The sequence below is a fragment of the Colias eurytheme genome, chromosome 4 (genome assembly GCF_061535395.1).
Source record: "Colias eurytheme isolate Ceu_HAF_F1 chromosome 4, ilColEury1 Martin Lab GWU primary, whole genome shotgun sequence".
In the NCBI taxonomy this organism is placed as follows: Eukaryota; Metazoa; Arthropoda; class Insecta; order Lepidoptera; family Pieridae; genus Colias; species Colias eurytheme.
This window is the reverse complement of record NC_142983.1, coordinates 5,557,173-5,582,479: the sequence shown is the minus strand read 5'-3', so window position 1 is coordinate 5,582,479 and position 25,307 is coordinate 5,557,173. Positions and strand designations below refer to the sequence as shown.

At 32.3% G+C, this 25,307-nt stretch overlaps 1 protein-coding gene across 1 annotated transcript in view; it reads left to right on the top strand.

The window, feature by feature from the left end:
* The first annotated feature begins 2,368 nt into the window (after positions 1–2,368).
* VGlut (Vesicular glutamate transporter) overlaps positions 2,369–25,307 on the top strand; it is a 32,949-nt gene continuing 10,010 nt past the window's right edge. The window contains exons 1-2 of the mRNA XM_090101608.1: positions 2,369–2,436; positions 24,956–25,068. Of these exons, the coding sequence (XP_089957734.1) occupies positions 2,369–2,436; positions 24,956–25,068 (181 nt within the window). The remainder of the gene's footprint in view (positions 2,437–24,955; positions 25,069–25,307) is intronic.

The window sequence follows — 25,307 nt, the reverse complement described above, 5'->3', positions numbered from 1 at the left end:
AGACAATCCTTGAGTGTTAATGTCAGGAAATTACTTTGTGAGTCGCTTATCTTGTCGAAGTTTAATTACGCGGATGTGGTTGTAGGTCCTAGGTTGCTGGCATCAACGAAAAATATAGTACAACGGGTGCAAAATGCGTGTGCCCGCTATTGCTACAATATTCCCTATCGTGATCATGTTAAACCGTACTTGATCAAACACAACTCACTTAAAATGGAATATCGTACCCACTTACACCTGGCTACGCTTCTATTTAATGTTATAAAATATAGAGTACCTGTATATTTGTATAATAAATTGAAATGGTTGGCGGAAAATAATACAACCTACCAGACTAGACACGCATGTTCTTTGTTGGAAATTCCCCTACATGAACATCTACATTTAGAGGCAGTTTTAGGTATCGAGCCTCAAAATGTTGGAACGACTTACCGCCGCCTATTCGTTCACAACAAAGCTTATCTTCTTTTAAAAAAAAATTTAAGTCATATCTTCTCGATTTTCAAAAACGTCAACAAGAAAAAATTTAGCATCCCCAATAATGTTCCTATTTGTTTATTTATTATTTAAGTATTTTATCCAATAATCTCGTAACTACTCTAAGCTAATGTGTAAATATTAATTATTTCCTAAGTATAAGTAGGTATATATTATAATTTAATTATAGTATTTTCAAGTATAAATAGATATATATTTTTATTTTTTAATAACATTATGCAGTTTTGAGCAAGAAATACATCCACTGTCAGCAAGGCATTCTAAGGCAACCACTGAAAATCAGTGTATTACACTGAGTGGCAGGCCTTTTGTGGCATACATAGATTTAAGTTTCTTGTTTTATTTTATTTGTATCTTTTATGTATCCATAATAAACATATTTCATTTCATTTCAATTCATTTCATTCATTCATTTCATTTAAAATACGCTGGGAATTTTTGTTAATTTTACAATCAATAATGAGTCAAGTGTTTCTAAAGATATGGACTGTAATGAAAACAGGAAAAATAAAGACAGAATCGTCATATTATATAAAGGAGCGTGGCATGAATGTAATAGGTAGATTAATTTAACAAGATCTATTACATAAACTTGACTAACAGGAAAACGTACGCCCGTGTAATTACATAAATTAATGTAAAGCAGCTCAGGTATTGAAATTCATGAATATTATCTTGTTTAAGCATATCATATAACATTTTTTTGTGTTTTTCCTATATTTTAAGGGTTGCCTGGCAGAGATCGCTGCCTAGCGATAAGGCCGCCTTTTGCTTGCTTGTTTATATTATGTGTTGTGTGCTTTTGCATTTGTATTTATTTATAAGCAATAAAGAATTTTCATTTCATTTCATTTCATTTCATTACTTTAATAGTAAATATTAACCTACTTATTAAATACTACTATACTCGTATAAAAGATAAATCTAGGCACGAAGTTTTAATCCAAAATAAATTGAAACAGCAGCAATTCCACAATATTCAGTTCGTGTAAATGAAGCTATGCAACTGTATAAGTTTTAATATTCGAACCGTTTGCAAATCCGGGTGGAAACATTGATGGGGTTGACGTCTATGTACTTTTAGTGTTCCTGAAAATTTTCAGAAATGTTACAAAACCCCGCCCCATTACAGTTGAGGCTGCGATTGGCGGCTGTTGTTCCAGTTAGCTGAAGGTATCGACCAATGGAGGAGGAGGTGACGCGCAGCCGTAGCAAAGCGCTGAGCTGCGCGGGACGCGCTACGAGCGACAGACGCTACCCCGGATCTGCTACGCCTGGCGACTGAAAAAATGTAAGTATTCTTTAAACAATAATTTTTCATCATATAACTGTAACTTTCACAATTTCAACTGCATACGTTTTCCATGTGTATATCTACGTAAAAATACGTATGTATATAGCATTGGATCGATATAGCTATACATATGTATAGGTAGATATATAGCGACGCGACGGTTACGTAACATGGCTGATACTAGTGATGCGTTTAATTCTTTATATTTGTGACATTATGTACCATTTTGCTAATAATTATATTTGTTTTATGAATTAATGAATATACTCAAAGCCTAATCTTAAAAAAGATACCGATAGAGTAATACGAACGAAATTAATTTTCTTAAAAAGTTATGCAATAATTCTTTTGTGAATAGAAAGATAGGAACCTGCATAATTCGAAAAGATCGTAACGCTTTTTTCGTGCATTATATTGTTGTGTGTTCAAATGAACCTCTCATTCTAAATTTTACGCTGAGAGCGAAGCCTTTTCCTATAACGTTAAAATAAAAATAGTTGAGAGACTAAACAAAGAACTATTTTCAGGTGTTAGTTATGTGTAAGTGCGTTACATGAAGGACATCGGGCTTCCGAAATGCAGGGGCTCCAAGCCGCGAAAGAGAAGGCATCCAGCCTCTTCGCCAACAAACCCCTAGTACTCAAGTAAGTACTCATATTTTATATTTAACTAGCTGTTCGATCGCGGCTTCGCCTCATAACTTAAGAAATTATATTTCATCGAAAATCACGTTAACCATTGGTGAAAACAGAACGATAATCGATGAAGTGGTTTCTGAGTTTATCGCCGACAATTGCCGACAGTTAAGTAGACTAACGGACAGACAGACGGGTCGGATATCATTCTTCAATAATATGTATTAATAATAATCATATTATCATTAAATTGCAGTAGGATGAAGATCTATAAAACTTACATACTTTGATGAACTATTTTTTACAATTGCACTTACGTTAAGGTTAACACAATAATATTTTTTTATAACTGAAAACTTGTGGAAAAGTGTATTTGTACGAAAGGATTCTTATTTTATTGCCTCGCTATTTATAACCACAGTAGATTTAATTCATTGGTAGTCATTTCTTGTTAATAATTAATTTTCGATAGGCCTGTGAAAAGGACATCTATGTTTCATACACCTAAGTCATAAGGTTAAGGCAGAAGAACGTTTGTTAGTTCATAATAAAAGAATGATACAATAAATGTTGAAGTTTTATGTTAGAATAAAACGGATTTTCACGATTTGAAGAAAAAAACATTGTCTCGTTATAAAACATAATATTACCTAAATGTTTTATAACGGTATCTACCGGTTCGTAAGAGGAAAATTATACCCAATCGTAGAGATTCAGCATATAATTTTTTTTTAATCACAACTCTACCATAGCAGTAACAAATATGTACTACAACATTGTATAATCAATTGAGTCAATGGAGGAACCTACATTAAAAAAGTGACCAGGTACTACTTCTTCTTGTATATTATTAATCTTCATTATTATATTTTCTTAAATTGCGTTTGTAATGCGAACTTAGTAAAGGCACCTAATTCTATTATAAGTTTGGTTTAAAGTAATCTTAATACTGAATTACAACACATTATTACGATCGGAATAAAAATTCGTTATTAAGTTGTTGGCCATGTAAATTATAAAATGCTTGTTGCATGAAATTTAGGTGATACACTATCTTTTACTATTAATGTTCACTAATCATAGAATAGAAAATAAAGATAGCTGTCGGAAATGTAATGGTAGTGTAACAAATCAGTGTTAAGAGATATTCTTGAAGGAGAATTAAGATCTGATGATAAGTTAACACTTAATTACCTTCTCATTCTAAGTTTCCAAGATAAATTATACCTCTTAGTTCTTATATTTGCTATAGCAGTGAAATACAAAAAATCTATACTAAAAGGCAGAATATAGGATGTATTGGCCATGTCTCACCTTGGATCGATAAGTGCATAGTTTCAATAAATTCAGTAAACTTTAAAAAAAATAACTCAGTCATTTATCTCTGTATCATATCCATCAATACAAAACCTTGTTATATGCAGACGAATAACATATTATCTATTAAAAAAATAAATTAATCATCTTATATATAAAAATGAATCGCAAAATGTGTTGGTAAGCGCATAACTCGAGAACGGCTGAACCGATTTCGATAATTCTTTTTTTATTATATTCCTTGAAGTACGAGGATGGTTCTTATGTAGAGAAAACGTAAACATGTACCACGGGCGAAGCCGGGGCGGACCGCTAGTTTTTAATAAAAAAACTCTAACCACTTTTTACAATTGCTTTCAAAGCGAGCTTTCAAATAAAAAAAATACAGTCGAATTGAGCACCTCCTCCTTTCCTTGTAATTGATTGAAAAATGTATGCATAAAATAATAATAAATTCTCAAAGTTTCAAAAGATAATAATTTTGAATTTTCCAAATGATAGTCGCATGTGTCATCGTTTCGCACACAAAAATTATCATCAGACGTCACAGATGAACATTACTAATTAAACTATGGTCCAGAAAACTCTCTACCTATGTCCTGCTGAAGTACAGTTTCTAATACAAAATCAATGAAAAAAGAACAAATACTATGAAACACATATCTCTTTCGCCAATCCATGCTAAGTTAAATTATTTTAAAGTTTTCAGTAAATACTTCGATAAATAGTAGTAAATAACGAACGTAAAAGGGGTTTAGGGCGGTCACGTTTTGGATGGAATTCTATATTCATGCAGAATATGGGACACATATATTTCGTGTCTGGTCCATCTATTTTATTTGCTGGCAAGGAGCCATCAAAGTCTCATTTTTATTTGAGTTCACCTAGATTCAAAAACAGGATGCTTCGGTTGTAAACCTACCACGCTTACCATTGAATATAGGTACATTAGCCGAATTAGGACGAAGGTGACTCGGCCTCCAAAATCCTTAGTTTTTATTTGATTTAAAATAGTTCAATATGTATACCTGTACTCGATTGTTACAATTTTGTAAGATACCTACATAGTAAGGAAGAAGGTAGTAATAAATACACTTTTAACTATTTATTATTTATTTATTTCGCTTTTGCCCAAAAAGGAAAGCTTATAACTAAGTTATTTAAACTTAAAGTAAAGAAAAGGTAATACACTAACTCACCCTCGATAGTAAAATAATACATTATGAAATAAATGAAGATGTAACTAATCCTTTATTGATTGATGAATTTAATAAAATACACATAACCACAATCACACAAATTGGAAAAAAGAAAAAGTGGAGAATCAAATCAACGTAGCTGAAATGCTAGTTTATCGATAATATTGACAGGAGGATAATACGCGTTGCAACAGAAAAGAAATAAGGGCGAAAGAATCGACGTCTTGTCGCGATAAACTACTTTTTATAGGGTCGGCAAAATTTCGTTCATACCTTGGTTTATATTTCATAGATTTACCAAAATGTAAGAACCTGCTATTGATTAATTTAAGTCGAATATATTTTAAGTATTTACTCTTTTGAATTTAATATGCATTGAAAAATATTTGTCTTAATTGTCCTTAAAAAGTTCACTTATTTTATAACCTTTTTTATAACACATACATTATGTGCACATTTGTGTTACAATGATATTATAAATGCCTACATACACCATGCTCTTACACTACATCTATACATTGCACAGATAACAAAGCTTTTAATTTGAAACAATTTTTTTATTGTATTGTTGTAAGTATTGTTCATTTATTTAATTTTTAAGATAGCCAGTTTAAGAAAGCCTCCTTACGAATTACTAAGTTTTATTATCACTTAAAAAAGGGCAACTCATTTGCAGTGGTCCTGCTTTTGTAATGTTCATGGGCGGTGGTAGTCGCTTACCATCATGCGAATTTATTGAAGTGAAACTTCTATATCGGGGTTGGAAAAAAAATTTAGTGTAACATTTTTTCGTTACGCGTGACATTTTTCCGTTACGCGCCATCTATTTCTTAACTTTACCACGCGTGATTCGACGTATTTCTGTAAAGTTGCATATTATAGTAAATTATTTTTTTGAAAAATAAGGTCATAAAGAAGTTTCACTTCTTACGTGTGTACACTAGTACACGCACACATTTTTTTATCCTGCTGAATCACAATCCACTATTTATTATGTAATATATAATAGATCTGTATTGTACATTCTTAACAAGTAGGTAATCCTGCTAAATCGCGTTCATGGAGATATCGTAATATCATAAAAACGAGCAACAATAATCACGTACTTCTACATTCGCGGCTTAGTAAATCGAGTGAACTCCATAAATAATGCGATTATTCGGTAACGGATCGCAACCCTAGACAGGCTGCTCAGTACTGATAACAAACAGACATCATCCGGATTTGTGTCGTCATGCGAACGGCCCACTTCGATTTCCACGACTAAACTAAGACACGGGAATAGAAATATTAAATCCACTGTATTGTTAGCTTCGCGTTTCCTTTGAGGAGAGTTTTTGTTTTCACTATTGTTCAGATAAATCTAGTAGATACTCTAACTTGATGTATATTCGGCTCTAATAGTAGATTATATATAAACTAGCATTGGATGCAGTATGTTCAGAAAATGTAATGTAAATCATGATGATAAAAAATATTTCGCCTTTTGCGGTAAAATATTGATGATCAAGTTAAAAGTGTTTTAATGCTCAAAGTTTTCCTTCCTCTAGCATCAGTTTGTCTGAGTAGAGGTTCATAGTTTATATCCAAAGTAAAGTTCTTCCATGACATTCTCGTCTTCCATTTCCATAGATATATAGATAATTATTAACAAAGGACGTAATACAATACGATAGATCTTTTTTATTTTTTACAAAAATCAGTACAGCCATCATCATCCTAAATATTACGCTATGAATATAACAATAAACATGTATGATCCATCCCTCAGGTTTTAGACTCATAAATTGCGTTGCGAGGGAAAGGGTAGCCGGTTCATTATTTAGTCCGTTTAAATCACTAAGTCCTTAAAAGACATTAGCAGGCTTTGTAGCGTTATCGCAGTACACAAAAGAGATTTAGAACGAGCTCATGGAGGGAGCTTCCCGTCAATTATGACTTTATAGATAGCTTAGAGTATATTCGTTAAACATAATGATGATTGAATTCTACGACGCATTGTTTGATATAATGGAAATGATTGAGAGATGAGTGGATATTGTAAGACCTTGTTTGATTGCAAATATTATGTTCATCGATTATTTTCCAAAAATAACATTACATTGGTTTGCTATTAACTCCGTAATGTAAAAATAGTTTATCTCCAATTTCAAAACATTTCGATAAGGTTCTACCCGCTTACGTATATACATTAATTATATCATTCGAAATAATTACGCAGGGCATAAACCGGGAAATCCAGATGATAATAATTCGGTCTCTATAATAGTCAAAACATGGCAGCAGGGGACCACGGGTAAAAAGTACATTTAATTCAAGTGCCCGTAGATAGTACATTTAATTCAAGTGTCATGTCATTCTATAGCAGTGGGTCCACGGGGAAGAATATTACCCGTAGACCCACCAGTGGGATATAGCGGGGGGACTACGGGTAATACGCCCATGTTCTTTATTGTTCATTTATGTAGCTAGAAATGAAGTTATTTAAACGAACGTAACTTTTCATTATTAAAAAAAAAACCGGAGCACGGACAATATAAATTATATTAAAAACTTTTTAAGTTTCATGCTAATGACAATTAACCTCTTTGTTGTGCAGTGATTTTTCTAGTTTAACTCTATTTTTCACGTATTTTCTAACTGATTTTGGAAGGGATGACGTATGACCATATAAAAAATGTATTTGGAACATAAATTATTGTAAACTAAGATATCTAAGAATACAATTCACAATAAATCATTTGAACTTCTACTCCACTTTTTAAAAATATCATAATTTTTATATCATCTTGTTCATTTCACTGCGTTATTATGCCTAAGTTATTTTTGCCATTTTTTTGCAACCCGTACTTGATATTAAGAGGGTAGACAGCTTAATACGTATACAGCACTCACGCTAATTGTTTCCGCCATTTGAATATTGCCGGCGACAATTACTGGATTGGTCCAGAGCGCACGGACCCCCAAATTAATTGCTCTCCGACACTTTGTCTTATTTGCTTTGTTTATTCTAGTGAAGTATTACAATTGATTTTATATCTCTTTTGTTTAAAAAAAATACATTTGCTAAAACACAATATCCATAAAAGGTTGTCATTTTTACAAAAACCTTTACAGAGACTCTTTTTTGCAAAAACACTACTTACATAGATATACGGAAAAGTGAATATGAATGAACTAAATGAATATATTAGATTTAGTTTATCTCAACAATAACACGGGCGTAAATAATATTTCCTCAATTTGCACCTCCTGCTCTTCGAACGGTGTATCCTGTAGGAAAATGGAAGATATTAGTTAGGGATCAATATAATATGTTTGGTACATTTATGATGAATAGGACTATAGGTATTCAACATATTTTGAATTGCTTGATTTTGAATAAAAAATAATCATGTTCTAGTCTCTATTGTATTCAACCAATGCCGGAAAATATTCAAATTTTTTAAATAAGTGACCTCATCTTGTATGAAAAGTGAAAACTGACGGATTTATTCTATCGCCAAAATTTTCTAAACTTTTTTATTTTAATAACTAATAGTCATGTGACTGTGTATATAATAAACGTTAATAATATTATAATTGTATTCCACTTGTACTTCGTAATTGTATCTATACATGAATTGCAGATGTAATCATGTATCATAATACCAAACTTCAAACAATACTAAATGATTATAACTAATAGGATATTATTCTGTGGGTTATTACCGCATATCAAAGCTCAATCATTTATCATGAATCAATGTTGATTGACAGGTGGTTTTGTATTTCATCACAAATTGGCGGTGAAAACATTCGCCTCTAGGCGGTTGGATAAAATTTTAATGAGCTATAGAAGTCCTCCGCGGTCCCATGGCGGTAGAGACGGTCAATTAGCAACACAGCTAACTACCCTTGTTGCTCGGAAAGCTGAGTGTTAATAAACGGAATATTAAGTGCTATATTACATATTCATGTTATGAAAACGATCTTGGAACGCATTGTGTTTAGGGGCATTATGTGGTTCTATTGTGCGATTTTAATTTGTCAGAAACATAATTAGTATTCTGTTCATTTATTGCTACGGAGGTTATTTGTGGAAGTTATTTCAATAATTTCAACTTCGTTTTGTTTGACATTATTTGTAATGCGTTTTAATTGTAATGTTGTAAACTAAGCAATAAAAGTCGATATTTAATCACAGGTTAAGACATAAGACCCATGGTGAATTTGTTTTCAACGGTACTTTTTTAATGCAAAAGCTTTTCAACTCGTGTCTAATGAAGTTATCACCAAGTAGCAATTGTAACATCTCATGAGATCGATAGGTGCCAGGTTGTCTCCGATGGCGGACAGCGCGGCGCCAAAACGCGGCCGGCGCCAGGGGGACCCGCGGTTATAAATCTTATATAAACAAACAGACGCAATAATTCTTGTCATTGTTATGACTGTAGAAAATAGTAATCTTTTTGGGAAGAAACTGTCGAGTGTTAAATAGTAATTTTTGAGTGTGGATCAATTATTGTGTCCCAGCTTTTAAAAAGCTTCTTAGTAGCAGTATAGTTTAGTTATATAACAAGAAAGGTAAAATAATAGATGTTTGATTTTTTTTAGATTTCATTATTTATGCAAATAACTTTGTCAATTTAAACTTTTGGATAAAAGATAGCGGTGCGGTCTATATCAAAAAACTTTATGGTTGCTAAAAAGCGGTCAGTTTGCTATTTATAATGAGAATCCTATGAAAGGATGTGGATTTAATTTGCGGTGGCGAAACCAATGCAAAGGGGCGGAGTCCGAACCGACATTAATCCTACTTCAAAGGACACTGTGAAATTAGAGACTCTCATTAATGCATGATGTCAAACAAATTTTTAATCAAGTTCGGCGCATAATTGAAAATATAATTAAGGCTGTAACTTTGTACGACTTTATTGTCAACTATTAGGTGTTTTAGCGTCACTAATTGAAAATAATGTCGATTGTTACGGAAAAAAGATAGGCAGAAGACAATATTTATTTTAGCAAACGTTTAGAAAAATATTTTTAAATTACAAGGTTAAGAATTAATATCGTATCTTTTAATACTTCACTCACTACACACTATTCAATATAATTTGATCGATTCAGAAGTTTTATTAGGCGGCAGGGAGCATAGCAATAAAAATGAGACGTTGTTAGGAAGACGTCTGGCGCCGAACAGCCACCAGACTTATTGGCGCCTCGTTTTGTTGATTGGCCTGACGATACAGCAAAAGTTAAGGCATAGAGATAAATTCTCATTTTATTGTACTTAAAAATTTGAAAAAACAAAATTGCTTAATACAGATCTTTTCACATTTTAAATAATAATTAGTTGTTTTGTTTCACACAAATTATTCGCAGAAAAGATTTAATAATATATTATTTTGCCTCTTATCATTCTATTCATTTTTGTCGACTCTACCACAGAATACATAATAGTAGCTAAACGCTACAGAACGGACACTCTCCGCCTCCCGCCAAAATTAAACACTTACCTCACCCCGCACGATCAGCCTAAAAATGGTCCACATTTTTCTACAGGGACGATACGCAACGAAAATTGACAACATTAATCAAATTGACAAGTAATTTTATTATTTTGGATTTGTGATTATCGTTTTTCGTAGAAAATGGTTAGATATTGAGCTGTTTACGTTTACGTTTATTTCATCAGAAAAACGCGATTTTTTTTTTGCACTAGTCAAAAATGTGCCAACCATAAAGCGTTAACACACACATTTGCAGTCTCTACAGTGTGACTGTCAAAACGATAATTTTGTATGGAGTATCCGGGGTGTGACTCTACCATAGAGCAAATTAAAAATTATACACATAAAAAGATATAAAGTGCGACTCTATAGTTGCCATTGTTCCTAAGCACCCTCTATACGTAGTATTGGAAGCGCGATCGTCTCCACTAATGTTCTCCGTGTGCAAATATTTGACTTCGCCAAGATATATTGATCAGAGGCGAGATCACGGTCGCTCGTGACGGAAGCACTGCGTGGATACTGTTCGTTTGAAGTGCTAGTTAGTATCATTCCTCCACTATTTATATTAACGATATATTTTATGTCCTTAATAATATAGAAATCTATGTGATTTAAATATATCTTTTTTGCATACTTACTTCTATTAAATCTGCAGGTACTAGGATAATTCTGTGCACAATAATTAAATAATAATTACGAATATCTTCAATATCTTGTTCCGATTTACATTGCATTTAAATTAGTAGAGAATAGAAAACTTTTATAACGCTGAACAGAACATTTAATATTCTAAATAAAACTTGTGGAATGAATTTTTCTTGTCCTATGATGACATTTGGTTGGTCATTGGACATGGAAAATGGAATTTTGCGTTTTTCGCTGAGCTTATTTTTAACATGAATTACTCAGATGCACAGCTTAACAAGCTCGTCCACTTATTCTACATTAAATTCATATTTAAGATGTATTTAAAACAGCAATTTATGTAAAGTGTCGTTTAGCAAGGCGAGAAGTCGGGAGTCTATTGAATTTCCGGTCCGTAATGACATTGCCGCCCAAACGCCGAAGGAAATACCGTTAATGCATGTCAATTGTTGTGTCTCTCACTTTGTTACTAAATATTTAGCAAATATTCGATATATTTCTAAAAGTCATAGAATAATACGTTTTGAAATTTTCGACAATTCGTTAAGATTTTTCATAATAATATTCAGGAATGGAAAGCACTTCTAGTAAATGAGTGCAATAATATGGTTTAATAATCTTCCATAACACAGTCTCCATAAAAGTATGAAAAATAAACAAAAAAGCCGAAGATTTATTAGTTGCGAAAGTCTCATCCTATTAAGATGCGAGTACGTACCGTCTGGCTCAATTACGTCATCAAGAAGTTTACTTCTACGGGCGTTGTCACCCGAGATTGGATTTTAGATAATGGCTCGGTAATCACGATGGTGATTTATCACTCCTATCTCAGACTTCACTGTCCATTAAGCAATCAGCGTGCAACCCTTTGTTGACAACTGCTCACCGTCGCGGCGTGAGGGCGTATAGCTAAATAAAATGTGTATTGCAAAATTTTATTGTAGCATTGTAATGTTTATGATTATTTTAGGACAATGAAAATAGCACCGTGCAAAATTATGTTACAATAATTTGTGTGTGATGACGTAAATTAACACAATTTACTAACATAAATAACCGTCATCGCCTCACCCCAAATCACCTTACAACACAAGCATGGTTTGCGTACAAATGGAGTCGATCAGCGGCAAACAAGTATATCGTTGGTACAATCGAATCTATTTCGTGTAAGCCCTCCAACTGAGCCTCTCAAAGAGAAGCCACTGCAATTCAACCAGTCCTTTGCGTTACATTCTTACGGGGAAATGCGGTAGCTGGTAATAGGAATGTCTCTTTGATAAAGAACATGTTACGATTCAAAGGGAAGTAAAATTATTTTCAAATTGACTTCCTTGGAAATCTTGTGGGGTTAATTAATATCAATTATGACTAAACTTGGTTCCACATTTTGCAGAAATGAAAGGTTCTCGCAGATGTATTAACAATATTTAGTGCTTTCATTGAATTTAGTTGTACCTTAACCACAGAATACATAATAGTAGCTAAACGCTACAGAACGGACACTCTCCGCCTCCCGCCAAAATTAAACTTACCTCACCCCGCGCGATCGTGATTGAAATGGGCCACATTTTTCTGCAAGGACGATACGCAACGAAGATTGACGACATTAATCAAATTGACTTAAAGTAATTTTATTATTATGGATTTGTGATTATCGTTTTTCGTAGAAAATGGTTAGATATTGTGCTGTTTACGGATGAAAAACTAGATTTTTTTTACGCTAGTCACAAATGTGCCAACCATAAAGCGTTAACACACACATTTGTAGTCTCTACAGTGTGACTGTCAAAACGATAATTTTGTATGGAGTGTCCGGGGTGTGCCTTAACTATGTATAATTCATTTGATTATTATTTTTTTTTACTTTGTCTGAATATTTATGGGGCGATACATAGGTTAATTTATGCACAACATAAAGCATGCATGTAATAAATAACAAGAATTGAAACGTTGACTTTGTATTTAAATGGATTCCCATTTGTACTCCCGAAACATGAAAATAGCGTGGCTCTTAAACGGGGAGGGGAGGAGATCTGTGCAGACTTAGTAAGCGTCAGACTTCTCAGTTTATTAAAAAAATCAAAATAGATATAAAGCATATTTTTATTAAAATGACGATATTGTGTACTTGAATAGTTATTAATCTGTAGCATTATGCTTCAATGTGTATAGACATACGTATTCAATGTATAGAAACTACAAAAAAATAGTCACAATATTAATTGAATATGTATATTATTTTCTTTTGTAAAAATGACATATGAGTTTTTTATCGTCTCATGAATAAATACTAATAATTGTAGCGACCTTATTAAAAAAATACTAAGGTAAAAAAATTGGTTGTTTGTAAAGTAGGTAACTTACGATCGAGATGTTTACGTGATAACGTCTTATTGGTGGCAGCGCTCGAGATGAGACGGGAGATCGGTCCGTCTCTCTCTCGTTATACCTGCGATCGCGCTCGTGAGGTTTTGGTGTGACACAAGTTTCTGAACATGTCACCCGACTAAAACGATTTTAAAAACGTTATCACGTTAAAAATCAACCATAATTATTGCTTAGATCATGACATTTAAGTATTAACATTAAACAAAGTTTAGAGCCTTGTCTGTCTTTCTGTTCGCGATAAACTCGAAGACTACTACTCTGATTTTCAGTCAATTTGGACCGTAGTTTTCGAAGAAGTTGATAGTTTATGGTAGTTTGTAGTATGATAGTTTGTAGTCTATTAATAGAGCCCTAGTACATTCATCAGTTAAAGGTATGCATTAAAATTAATACTTGTCTACAATCTACATTATATAAATATTTTTAATTTTTGTGATCTCTAAAACGTGCTAAGGTCTGTGGAAGGCGTACTTTTAAAGTATATTGCGTATCCTCATACATACGTATGCTAAGGGTTATTGTTGTTTTTCAAAGCGCGCACTACCGCTAGAAACATTTCGCCTTGCTGAAAAGGGTTTCAATGCGCCTCCACAGATTTGTATGTACTTAAAGGTTTTATATCTGCGGTTGCTTTTATTGAGTGTTTAGGAACCATAAAAATGTAAATCAGATCAGATGAATATAAGAGTTTTTATTATGATGAGCTTGCGGAAATTTTATCTTTCACTGAATATTCAATGTAGGTCCGCTGGTTTCGTGGAATTAATGTTCGGATAATTTTAATTTCTCGCACCCTCACCACAAAGATAGTTACCGTAAATGAAAATAAAACACTTACTTAGAAAATATTATCTCAATTTTTTGTTGTGTAGGTTGAGTTTCTGAGTCCATTTTCGGACCAGAATAACTAAAAAGAATATCGAAAAATTCGTTAAGGAGTATTGAGTTAATCGAAGTAGATTTCATGAATATTTAAATCACGTTACTGATATTTCACATCTCTTAAATTTAAATCTCATTAATACTGATAAATTCAAATTTAGAGTTGAACTCTGCGTTTAAACGACTAAAGTGGATTTGTTAGTCTGATCGCAGCCTTATACAGAAAACTGGATTATATTGGACTAGAGCTCCAGACGATTTTCAACTCGCCCCTTCAGCGATATCATCAAATGAATCCAACTTAAATAAGCATTAAGAAACATTTTTACCTCCTCAGAGATAACTTTTCTTGATCCCGGCCATTGTGATAGCCATCAGTGGAAAACTCTGTGAAAAGCCCCGAGTTCATTCGCCATTCATGGGGCGATTTGATTTACTTAAGATCTCGGGTTTGATACTGTCTATTAAACGAGACGACCATGAACGAATATATTGTGTACTGTTTTTATTTGATATTAATGCTATTTTCATTTTCGTATATAAGTATTTTGTACTTGAAAATGTATAGGTAGGTTATGCGATGATGAGATTGAATATTATTAAAATATTGTTTTTGCATCCATATCAACTAAAGCCAGATATTTTTTATTTCAGATAGATTCGATTATAAACTTGGAAAAGTTTATAATCGGAACTCTTAAATCACAAAACTCAAATTTAAATATTAATTTCTTAACAAAACGAAATTACTTAAAACTTTAATTTCTTATCCCGTATTAAAAAATAAATCACAAATGATTGAACGTGTTTTTATGGCGTGTACTAAAAGGAGTGTGTTATCGAACTGGGGTGAGTAACGCGTGGTTCCGGGCGAAAGGACGATTTATAAAATGAGTTTGCGGTGCAACCAACCCGTGATAACCCATTGGTTACGTCTCACTTCTTTAATAGTGATGTGCCTAGGATTCAAACTTTCTTAATACATCAACTATAAAATGAATTAGATTTCGAGACAGATTGTATGTGAATATCAAAATTAATTTATTTTTTATTTATTCTTGTTATTATTAGAAGTAAAAAGGAAATGTAGCAAAATGTTGTAAAATAATTTAAATTAATTGTGCTATAATAATATTTATTCATACCATTTATTAGCAAATGACTGCATTTCTAAATATAGGGTATAATCTGAAACACTGACAAAAATAAAAAATATTTTCAATAAAATTTTGATTTTATCGTATCCTACATACAACACTATTGGACGCGCATTTGTCGCGGGACGTCACCATTTTTCCCTCGCCGCGCCATCAGGAAAGTTAAAAGCATTGAAAGACATATCGCGAGTTCCTTCCAAGGTCCATTGTTCTCTCGCCCTTTGTCCCGGCCCGAATGTTTTAATGTAATTGGCTTTGTGCTACGCTCTTTAACATTTTTGCTATGTGAATGGGTGTACATTTCCTCAACGTTTGGATATTAACTTGATTGGTTTTGATACACTCAGTAATATGTTTTAAAATAAATTGTACCACCAAAACCATTATCTCTATTTCTATTATTACAATGTGTGATAGATATTGACGATCAATTACGTACCCAAGTATACAAATACATGCGGTTGTTAGTACATATTGAAAAATTGAGTATTAGGGGGGTAAACATTTTTTATTTTCATATCGGTGAAAAATCTCTTGAACGCTTAAACGTATGCTTAAAAAAACTAGATAGTAATAGTGTTTGATACAGCGTACGACAAAGTTATGTGACATAATGTTCATATTCTCCCTTCGCTCCCGTCTCGCCGACTCCAGTAAGTGAGTTGGATATAAATTGGAGCATTGTCTGCGAATCTGGAGCATGGCCTGTTAACGTCATTCTACAAAAATTTGCTGAAAACTTGTCTCGCTCCATCAAATTGTATATCCCTCAGGGAAGATAGGGATAGATGGAAAATGATTATCACACCGTTATAGACCTTCGGGATAAGATTGCTGATCTTGAATGAATCCTTTCAGTTTTCTTTTTCTATTTCTATTGTTGTTTCCTTCTAACTTGCTGTACGACTCTGTCACTTGAATACGGGTTCAATCAAGATGTCATTCGATAAAATTTATTGGTAGTATTCATTAATAAAGTTATAATTTATACAATGTATGTTTTAAGGCATTGAATATATGTTATATTGCTAATAAACAAATTATAATGAAAGTTTTCATTGATAAATCTTTTCTAAGGAATGATTATTCATGCATGATTTGTGAAAGTGTTCAAAACTTTATTTCAAAAGAGGGATTTAAAAAATTGTAAACATAATAATAAAAACCATTTTCTCTCCCTAAAGTGTACTTATGATATCTTTTTGGAGTATGAATTGTAAAGTTTATGTATGAGAGCACTCTTTTTAAATATTATATTAATTGCGATGGACCAAATAGCTACTGGATAGTTATTTTAAGGCACAGGTGAACCTGACCTAGTATCTCATCAGCTTTATTTAAAACACTAGTAATTTCAAAGTAAAAAAAAAAAACAATATTTAAATTTTAAATGTTATGTTTAACTTCTTTAATGTCTACGAGTTTTAATTTATGGTATTAAAAAGATCCCAACATCTATCACCATATACACCTGCATATTTTTCATTCGTAGGTAATTAGATATCAAAGCTTGTATAATACAATAACGGATTATTTAGTATACTAAGTTTAATGAGATGATATTTCAAACAAATATTCGTTATCAACGAATCTCAAATATTGCAGAATAACTCTCCCGATAGGGAGTAAGGACAGAGGGAGCGTGGCACGCATTTCTGGCTAGTTTGATATCAGCTTCCGTGACGTCAGTACCTTCGCTGACGCCGCAATAAATTACGAATAACGTGATTGCGATTAATCAACCTAATTTATCTCCCAAAATAATCAACTAAAACTAATCTTTGCGAGAGAACTGTCGATCTATTAAATGTTTTATTTTCCTTAAAGACGTTTTTGAGGTTATGTGGGGAAATAAGAAAATCCACAGGTAGTTTCGTGTCTCGAGGGATCGTAATAGAAATCAGGACCGTACGCTCGGTGTATAAGGTAGTAAATTGAAAAGGAAAACGGAGGGTGTGAATTACAGCATAACCTGTTGATTCTATTCGAAGAAATCCATAGGGAACATGTTTTGGAGGTGGTTGTAAGTATCGTTATGTATTTGATTTTAAAAATGTCATAGATACTGCTATCGCAAAGTATTATTTGATTATTTCTTGTTACCTCTTAATTTACTTACACAAAAAATTTAAAACATGATGATTTTCTTAACTTTAAAGTTATAGTTATATTCAAACTTTCGGCTTGGGTAATTTCATTAAAGTGTATTAAATTTCTTTGTATTTTGTTTATATATTTTAGAGGTTTTTATTAATATTTATTAAATGAATGTCACGATTCGCTTAGGCTGTGTATAAATGCCCGTTCATTAAGTGTATTATTTTCCTATAAAATATGATTCAAAAGGCAACAATAGCAAGGACGACAAAATAATTCCATCTTCTTAGAAGCCGTATTAAAATGTACGCAACAGTAATAATAGGGTCACAATTGCCCCTTAAGAGGGAGAAGTTGTTAGTGTAATAAAATTCTGATCCTTGTTACGCTGTAACATCAATACATAGTTGTACTTTATGACTTCATAATTATGATACACATGAGGATACATCATTAGGAGTGGAAAATACGTTACCGTTACCGTACGTTACTTATTAATTCATTGCTTTAACAAGTAAACGATTTGTTTAAATATTTAAAAGAAGTGACAGATAGTTTACAAATGAGCAGCTATATTTAATTTAATAATAATTTTTCAATTTGTACTAAATGATTTGAGAATTTTGGTGACAGTTTCGTTATATTAACCATTCCTCATGTCAAGTCTGTTACCATAACCCATGTCCACCCACAACTATTCGTTAAAACAAATATGTAATTGATTGAAATCATTTTCTGCCAAGAAATTCATTTCAACGTTATTTACTGCCCGTGAGCAAAATAATAAAGAGTTATTTAAATTTATTTTCAGTTTCTAGCAAATCAACCTACATTTTCAAAGGCAATACGCTTGGAAATCAATATGAGTCTTGGGGCTTGTGACGCGAATATTAAAATTATCTCAACGACCCGACCGATACTCAATTTGTAGGTACGACTTCTGAAAAAATACCCATGGGACTCCTTCCAATTACCCGCAATTTGTACATTTTTATTCTTGTAAATATATCTTAATTATTGCTGACGTACATTGGTATTCCAGGAAAGTATTCATTGGTATTTTAATCTGTAATTTAATCTTATGTATAAAATCTGTTATTTATGAAACTACTAGTACAGTTTTTCCTACTATTTAAGCATATTGATACTTCGAAATTAATAGCTATTACGAGATATCTTAATACGAAATACAAAATAAAATAAACATTATTATGAATATATAAGAACTCAAATAAAATCATTTTCAATATCATATTCAATTCAGTGCTCATAAATTCAATCTTCATCAAATTTTCTAGCTGTTAATACACCTCTACGAATTTATAAATCTACGCACTAAGTGCTACGGCCTACGACATACGATGCAACACGACTACCGCGACTAAAATTTTACAGCTCACAAAATTTGTCTCTCATTTCGTAATTTATGTATTTAAGTCGTTTTTATATAAGTCAAGTTAATGCTTATTTAAATAAATACCGTGCATCGTTTTATTATGAATTTAAATATAAATTAATCAAATCGTTTATTTATACAGTGCGCTCAAGGCAATTCACCCCTTGAGTGTAAAAGCTTTACAATTCGTTCATCGTGTAAAGTGTTTACCCTAAGCCAAAGCATTTGCGTAATTGATATTTACAACTAACCTGGATTTCCTCCCCTCTCCTGGATTAAACGGACATTTGTAAGGATTTTCGTTTGTTGGGAGTTTTACTTCATTTATTTGCAACATGTTTGATGACTGAAAAAGTTGTCGCTGGAAGTTGTATTTTTGAAGCATTAAATATAATTGTACGATTTATCATAGTTTATGTATTTTTGAAGCAACGAAACTTACATTAATGTACTCAGCAACAATCCTATTTTTTATAGTCTTTATTGTTTTGTACTACTTACATATATTTTTTAAATGACAAAATGCATCGTTATTTTTTGATAACGTTGATAAATATTTTTTTTACTAAAATGATGATAATTGGTAAGTGACGCCTAAAATGAAAAGTTTATACTAATTAATAAAATGATTTATTATTTTGATGTATAACATTTTAATTTCTAACATACTCAATGGAATACAACAGATTTGATCGAATTAAATAGAAACGATGTGTAAAACACACGTAACAATATAGAACTGATCGCAGAAATTCAAGAGACAATAAAGGTCGATCCGGAACGTGCGCTCCGCTCCTCCCAGTAGATTAGGCCCCGACAAAGAGAATAAGAATCTACGGACCAAATATCATCGCAAATACGACAGGCAGTGTTGTTTGCCTTCCATTTTTATGATATTTTATTTGGTAAACTCCGTTGCGATCTACGACCGAATAAAATTAAAAATTGAAATAGAACGCCTGTTGAAGCACGTTCGCTTTGTTTGTGAAAAGTTTGTTTCTTTAAAAAAGGATTAATTTGTAGATCCCCTTATTTTTAAAACATTGCTAAATATTGCAATCATATATTTTATGGATCATTTTATATTTAAAATGATTTACTCTAGAAATACCATCTTTATCATAATATTGTAATTGATATTTGAATTAAATTAACGAACTCTTGTAAGACTGACTTTGAATTCTTGTGTGACATCGTCGGGCGCACTGAAGGGAGAATATTCACACATCATCTACAATGAAAGTAGGGCAAAGCCTTCGCTCTAATGAGACGGCTAACCGCGTAACCTTTCGCACAATTTTACTTATTTGTTCTATTGACCTCTCTCCCTGTTATGTTAACTAAATTCTTATTTATCGCTGAAACAAGAAATAAAATTTGGAAAATGTAGAGCCTGTGGTAGAGCCAGACAAGTTTTATATTTAATTTATATTTGATCATAAAAGGAATTAACTTGACAATTCCTTTATTCAACGTTATTGTCAGTCTCATTTAATTAATATACCCATATGTTCTCATACATAAATGCATATTCAACGTTTCTTTGTTCTAGCCATTTAACTGAAAATCAATGTAACATTTTTGTCACAGATTTCCGCCTCATTCGATTCCTCCCTGGTCATAAAATAAATCTCGCCATAAATAAAGACGGCGACGCTAACAAGCGTCTCGGGTTCACCAAGAGATATTTCTTTGCTCGGATCGCCATTTTTATCATAACTCTATTATGGCAGTAAGTGTCGAAATGCGAGCACATTCAAATAATTTATTACTTGAGGTAACACAAACCAATAAATGCGTTTTATTTTAACGATTGATTTATATTGAAATTAAAATTTATTTTAAGTGTTCGTCAAATAGTATTTGGCTACTATGTTTCCATAAAAAAACATAGTTCTAAATAGAAAGCATTATCAAGTCAATATGTTGATTATCGCCTCTCACGAACACTTTTATCTAGTATAAGTAATACATATACCTAAACCTCATTCAAACCTTATCTAAACATATCATGCCGTAATATATTAAAGTATATTAACTAATTTGTATAGTAATTTTATTCATTGGGAGGTACGGCATGTTTTATTCACTATAAAGGCGCTTTATATACGTCGATAGCGGACAGATCCGCATCTCGAACATTCTCCTAAATGGAGCACTTTTGACCGTCTCCGTCTTGACCCGATTACTATTCTCCATTCTTGCGAGTTCCACATAGAAACTATTTTAAAAGAGCTCGCTGGCCGACATATTTGATGGTTCTTTGAATCAGTGGAGGAACTTGCTTCAAATGCTTTCTACTTTCTAGACTTAATTCGCATTTATGCGTTTTTTATTCAATATGCAAAATACTAAACTTTTGCATTTACGATCCTCGACCGCGGGGTGGTCGGCAAACAAATTTAGCCGACAATTGTAAATCAATTAGAAAGGGTGGCTCTACGGGGTGCGATACCACCCTGCTCCCAAACTCACCAGGGTCGAAGTAGAAGAATCGTAATAAAAATTAAATGATTTAACACAAATAATTTAATTATAATTTAGTAATAATAAACACGTGAAAATTTTCCGGGATAAATTATAGTGGTTAATTTAAATTAAAGCAAAGAAGAGGCATTGAATCACATCACACGGTAAAACGCTTCCAACCAAACGTGTAAAAAAAAATTAAGGAAATTATATGAAAATACTCAGAGCTTAAATAAAAATACAATCGGCCTGAACAAAGGGAACTTAATTGCCATTGATTTGAATAAACGGTGAGCGTCTGTGATCTTAATGAATTAATTAACTTTCTAGGCTTCCTCCCTGGCGCGTATAGGTATTCACAGTAGGGTGATTTCAAGTGCATATTGTGATCAGCTCTCAGGCGTGGGGCCTTACAACACCCCGCTCTTTACGTCTCCACCAGGAGCTCTGTCTTCGAGAACTCGACAAGACCTGCATGTTACAGCGAGAGCTTTTAAGTTCATTGCATTATTTTAAAGTATTAAAAAACATCGGAATCTTTAAATTTAATTTCATAATTAATAAAAATATATTTTTATTTAATGAAGCTTTCATGATATCATTGTATAGATTTTATTGTTAATTTTGTAACTAAAATACTAGCTTATCATTATTATAGTTTTGATACGTATTCCCTTTTATTAGACACGTGCTGATGACGCACGCGTTCCTGAGTTAATTATACTGTACATCCTTGATTTTATCATTTTGTCATGGTTATACTTTGATAATATCAAATGTTCGAACATTCACAGATCAGATAAAATTGGATTTCACTTCCTACTTAATAATACAAATATTGTAAGCATGTATATGCTGAAATTTAAATTTTAATTAAGGTATATAATTATATACCTACCTACAGTATGAACAATAACCTCGATAAACATTTCTTGCACTCTTAAGCAAGCCAAACATGTACAAATAATTTTAATTCAAATTATTGCTTGAAGAAAATATAATATTCTACTATCTATAATATTAAAATCTTTCATATCAATCTAAGAACATTGAAAACTATGTTTGTCTACATCCAGCCCAAAACAAAATTACACCGTTTAATATTATGTCACAAAATTATAGGTGTAGTGTATAGGGTGCATTAGCAGCACAAAGCGCGGTACGACCGAACTAGGGGAACTTTAAAAAGAGAGATTATCTCTATTTTATATCGTTACCCTGCTTATTATATTGCTTTATTAAATGGCCGGTGTTGTTGTTATGTTTACTATTAAGATTTGTTGTTTATTCATTAAGAACGGTAAAGTAATAAATAGATTATATATATGTAGTTATAATAGATTATATAAGTAACTAGCGGTCCGCCCCGGCTTCGCCCGTGGTACATATTTACGTTTTCTCTACATAAAAACCATCCTCGTACTTCAAGGAATATAATAAAAAAAGAATTATCGAAATCGGTTCAGCCGTTCTCGAGTTATGCGCTTACCAACACATTTTGCGATTCATTTTTATATATAAGATAATAGATTTTGTTTTAATTTTTGAAGTGTGCTCGAATGTAGAGGCATTTAAGGATACTTACTCACTTACGTCTTTAGATAATTAATAATCATTCAAATATGCAAATAATTTGTATGCAATAATCTGTGCTTACCCACATTTGTTCACATCTATGTTCCGATAAAATATGAATGTTAACGCTCAGTCGGAACAAAACGCATTATCAGAACTGACGACGCTGAAGTTCATTAGGGATGCACACTCTTGTTATTTTCTCATAGCCTTAATATGAATAGTAAGAATATATATAACAAAATAATTGAAAATTTTCTTCATAGTTACTTCATCATTATTACGAAATATTAAAATATGAGCAATTAAGATCAATGTCAAACACGACGCAAGTTTAACAATGTATTGATCTTTATTACAAAAAAATGTAAAAAGAGACTAAAATAATAAGAAACGTATCTTAGTCAATATACCAATACAGTACCAGGCTACCAATTTTTTTAATCTTTTATGCGTTATAATTAAAACGTACTTATAACATGTGGAATTCTTTCAAAACTTAATTTGATCTATTTTTAACAATCCCGTATCAATCTCAGCTTTGATATATATCAGGATTGAAAAGTGATCGCCGGCAACCCTATACCGATTTGTCCGCAGTCGCCTACGCCACGAGTCGCACGTCAGCAGCGGCTACCCGTCGCGCATCGCTTCCACTTGGTTATACCTTTTATGCGACGATTCATTACCACCCCGCTCAAATGGGGGACGCGAACAGATAGCCACATTTATTACTTTTGTCAGCGGAAAAATGAATTTACGCGCCGCTAATCTTGATTTTATGAATGTTAAACATTATGAATAGATAATGTCGCTCTGCTTTTTGAGGAAACGAACAAAAAGTGCATATTTCAGAAATATGTTATGAACTACATATTGAATAAGGCGGATTGGTAGTCTAGCCTAATTTAAGTTCATCAAATATTATGTACTCGATAATGAAATTGCTGATTTCAGTTTAAAATTACTGTACTTTATTTGTATGATATAGACATAATAATATAAAAGAAGAAGATAAAAATATTGTTCTTCATTTCGTAAAGCTAAAATAAAATTACTTAGAGCGTAGGTACAACGTTCATGTGAGAAAGCGTTTTAGTAATGTAGCGCTTGCAAACAATGAATAGGGATATGCATGAGCGCCTCCTAATTCAATCATGTAGCTTAATGGCTCTCTGTCAAACTCCGCTAAGAGGATGAGTCTTGTGTTGCATTATATCAGATTAAATTGTATAGTACCTGATAATAAAATATGTGATCAAATGTAATAAAAGTTTGAGTTCTATGGCCTCCTAAAACATCCTACGTATCATTATTATTAAGAACACAGTAGGTATTTCTAATGATAATTTTAATTTAAAAGGATTAATTTTAATTCTTAAAGAAATAAAATTGAGTTTTGCTCTATTTTTCTTACTTTACGTAAATCAGCACCGACAGTATTAATTGATAATATTTGAATAGTTATAAACAAAACATTTTAATTGCGTAGAACAACCCGTTTCGAAAGCAGATTAAAAATAATTCAGAGGCTCCATAAACAATTATTTTCATAATGCAGACTGGAGTGGATATCAAGCGCAGGTGCGATCCTGCACGTCGCCCCATTTGCGTACTCGGCGCTTTTTAATTCTATTTCCTCGTCCCATCCGAATATGTTCATTATCGGAAAATAGACGTTAAATATCAGACTGCAATTCTCGTACTATCTTACAAAGAACGATATTTTAGGCGTGAAAATGTTCGAATATTGCAATATTTATATGCAAACCAACCAACCAACTTTTTGTAAATTATAAAATTCACACACACACATTATAAAATTCAGTATAATTTATAAAATTTGTTTAAGAATCCTACTAAAAAACCTATAATCATTATTAATTGATGAAATATTTGTTCTAGAAACAACCAATATGAAAATTTCCACGTGGAACAGAAGGGCTATGACCAGATGTACGATGGAGAAGATCTGGAGACACCGCCCTCACCGGATCGACCACCACCAAGGCATATAGGTAAACTAAAAAAAAATATTTATTCAATAAGATTTCTTCTAGAACTTCATTTTCGAATCGTCGTAAGTCGTTACATGTTTTTACCACCGGTTCGGAAAGTAGCGGTAAATGGTTATACTAACTTATGATCTTCGATGGTTGGTTCATCGTTCATATCTCAGGTATCACATTTTTTTTCATGAAATAAGGCTCCTCTTTAAATTAATAAAGCATTTTAATATTATTTTCTAGTCACGAAA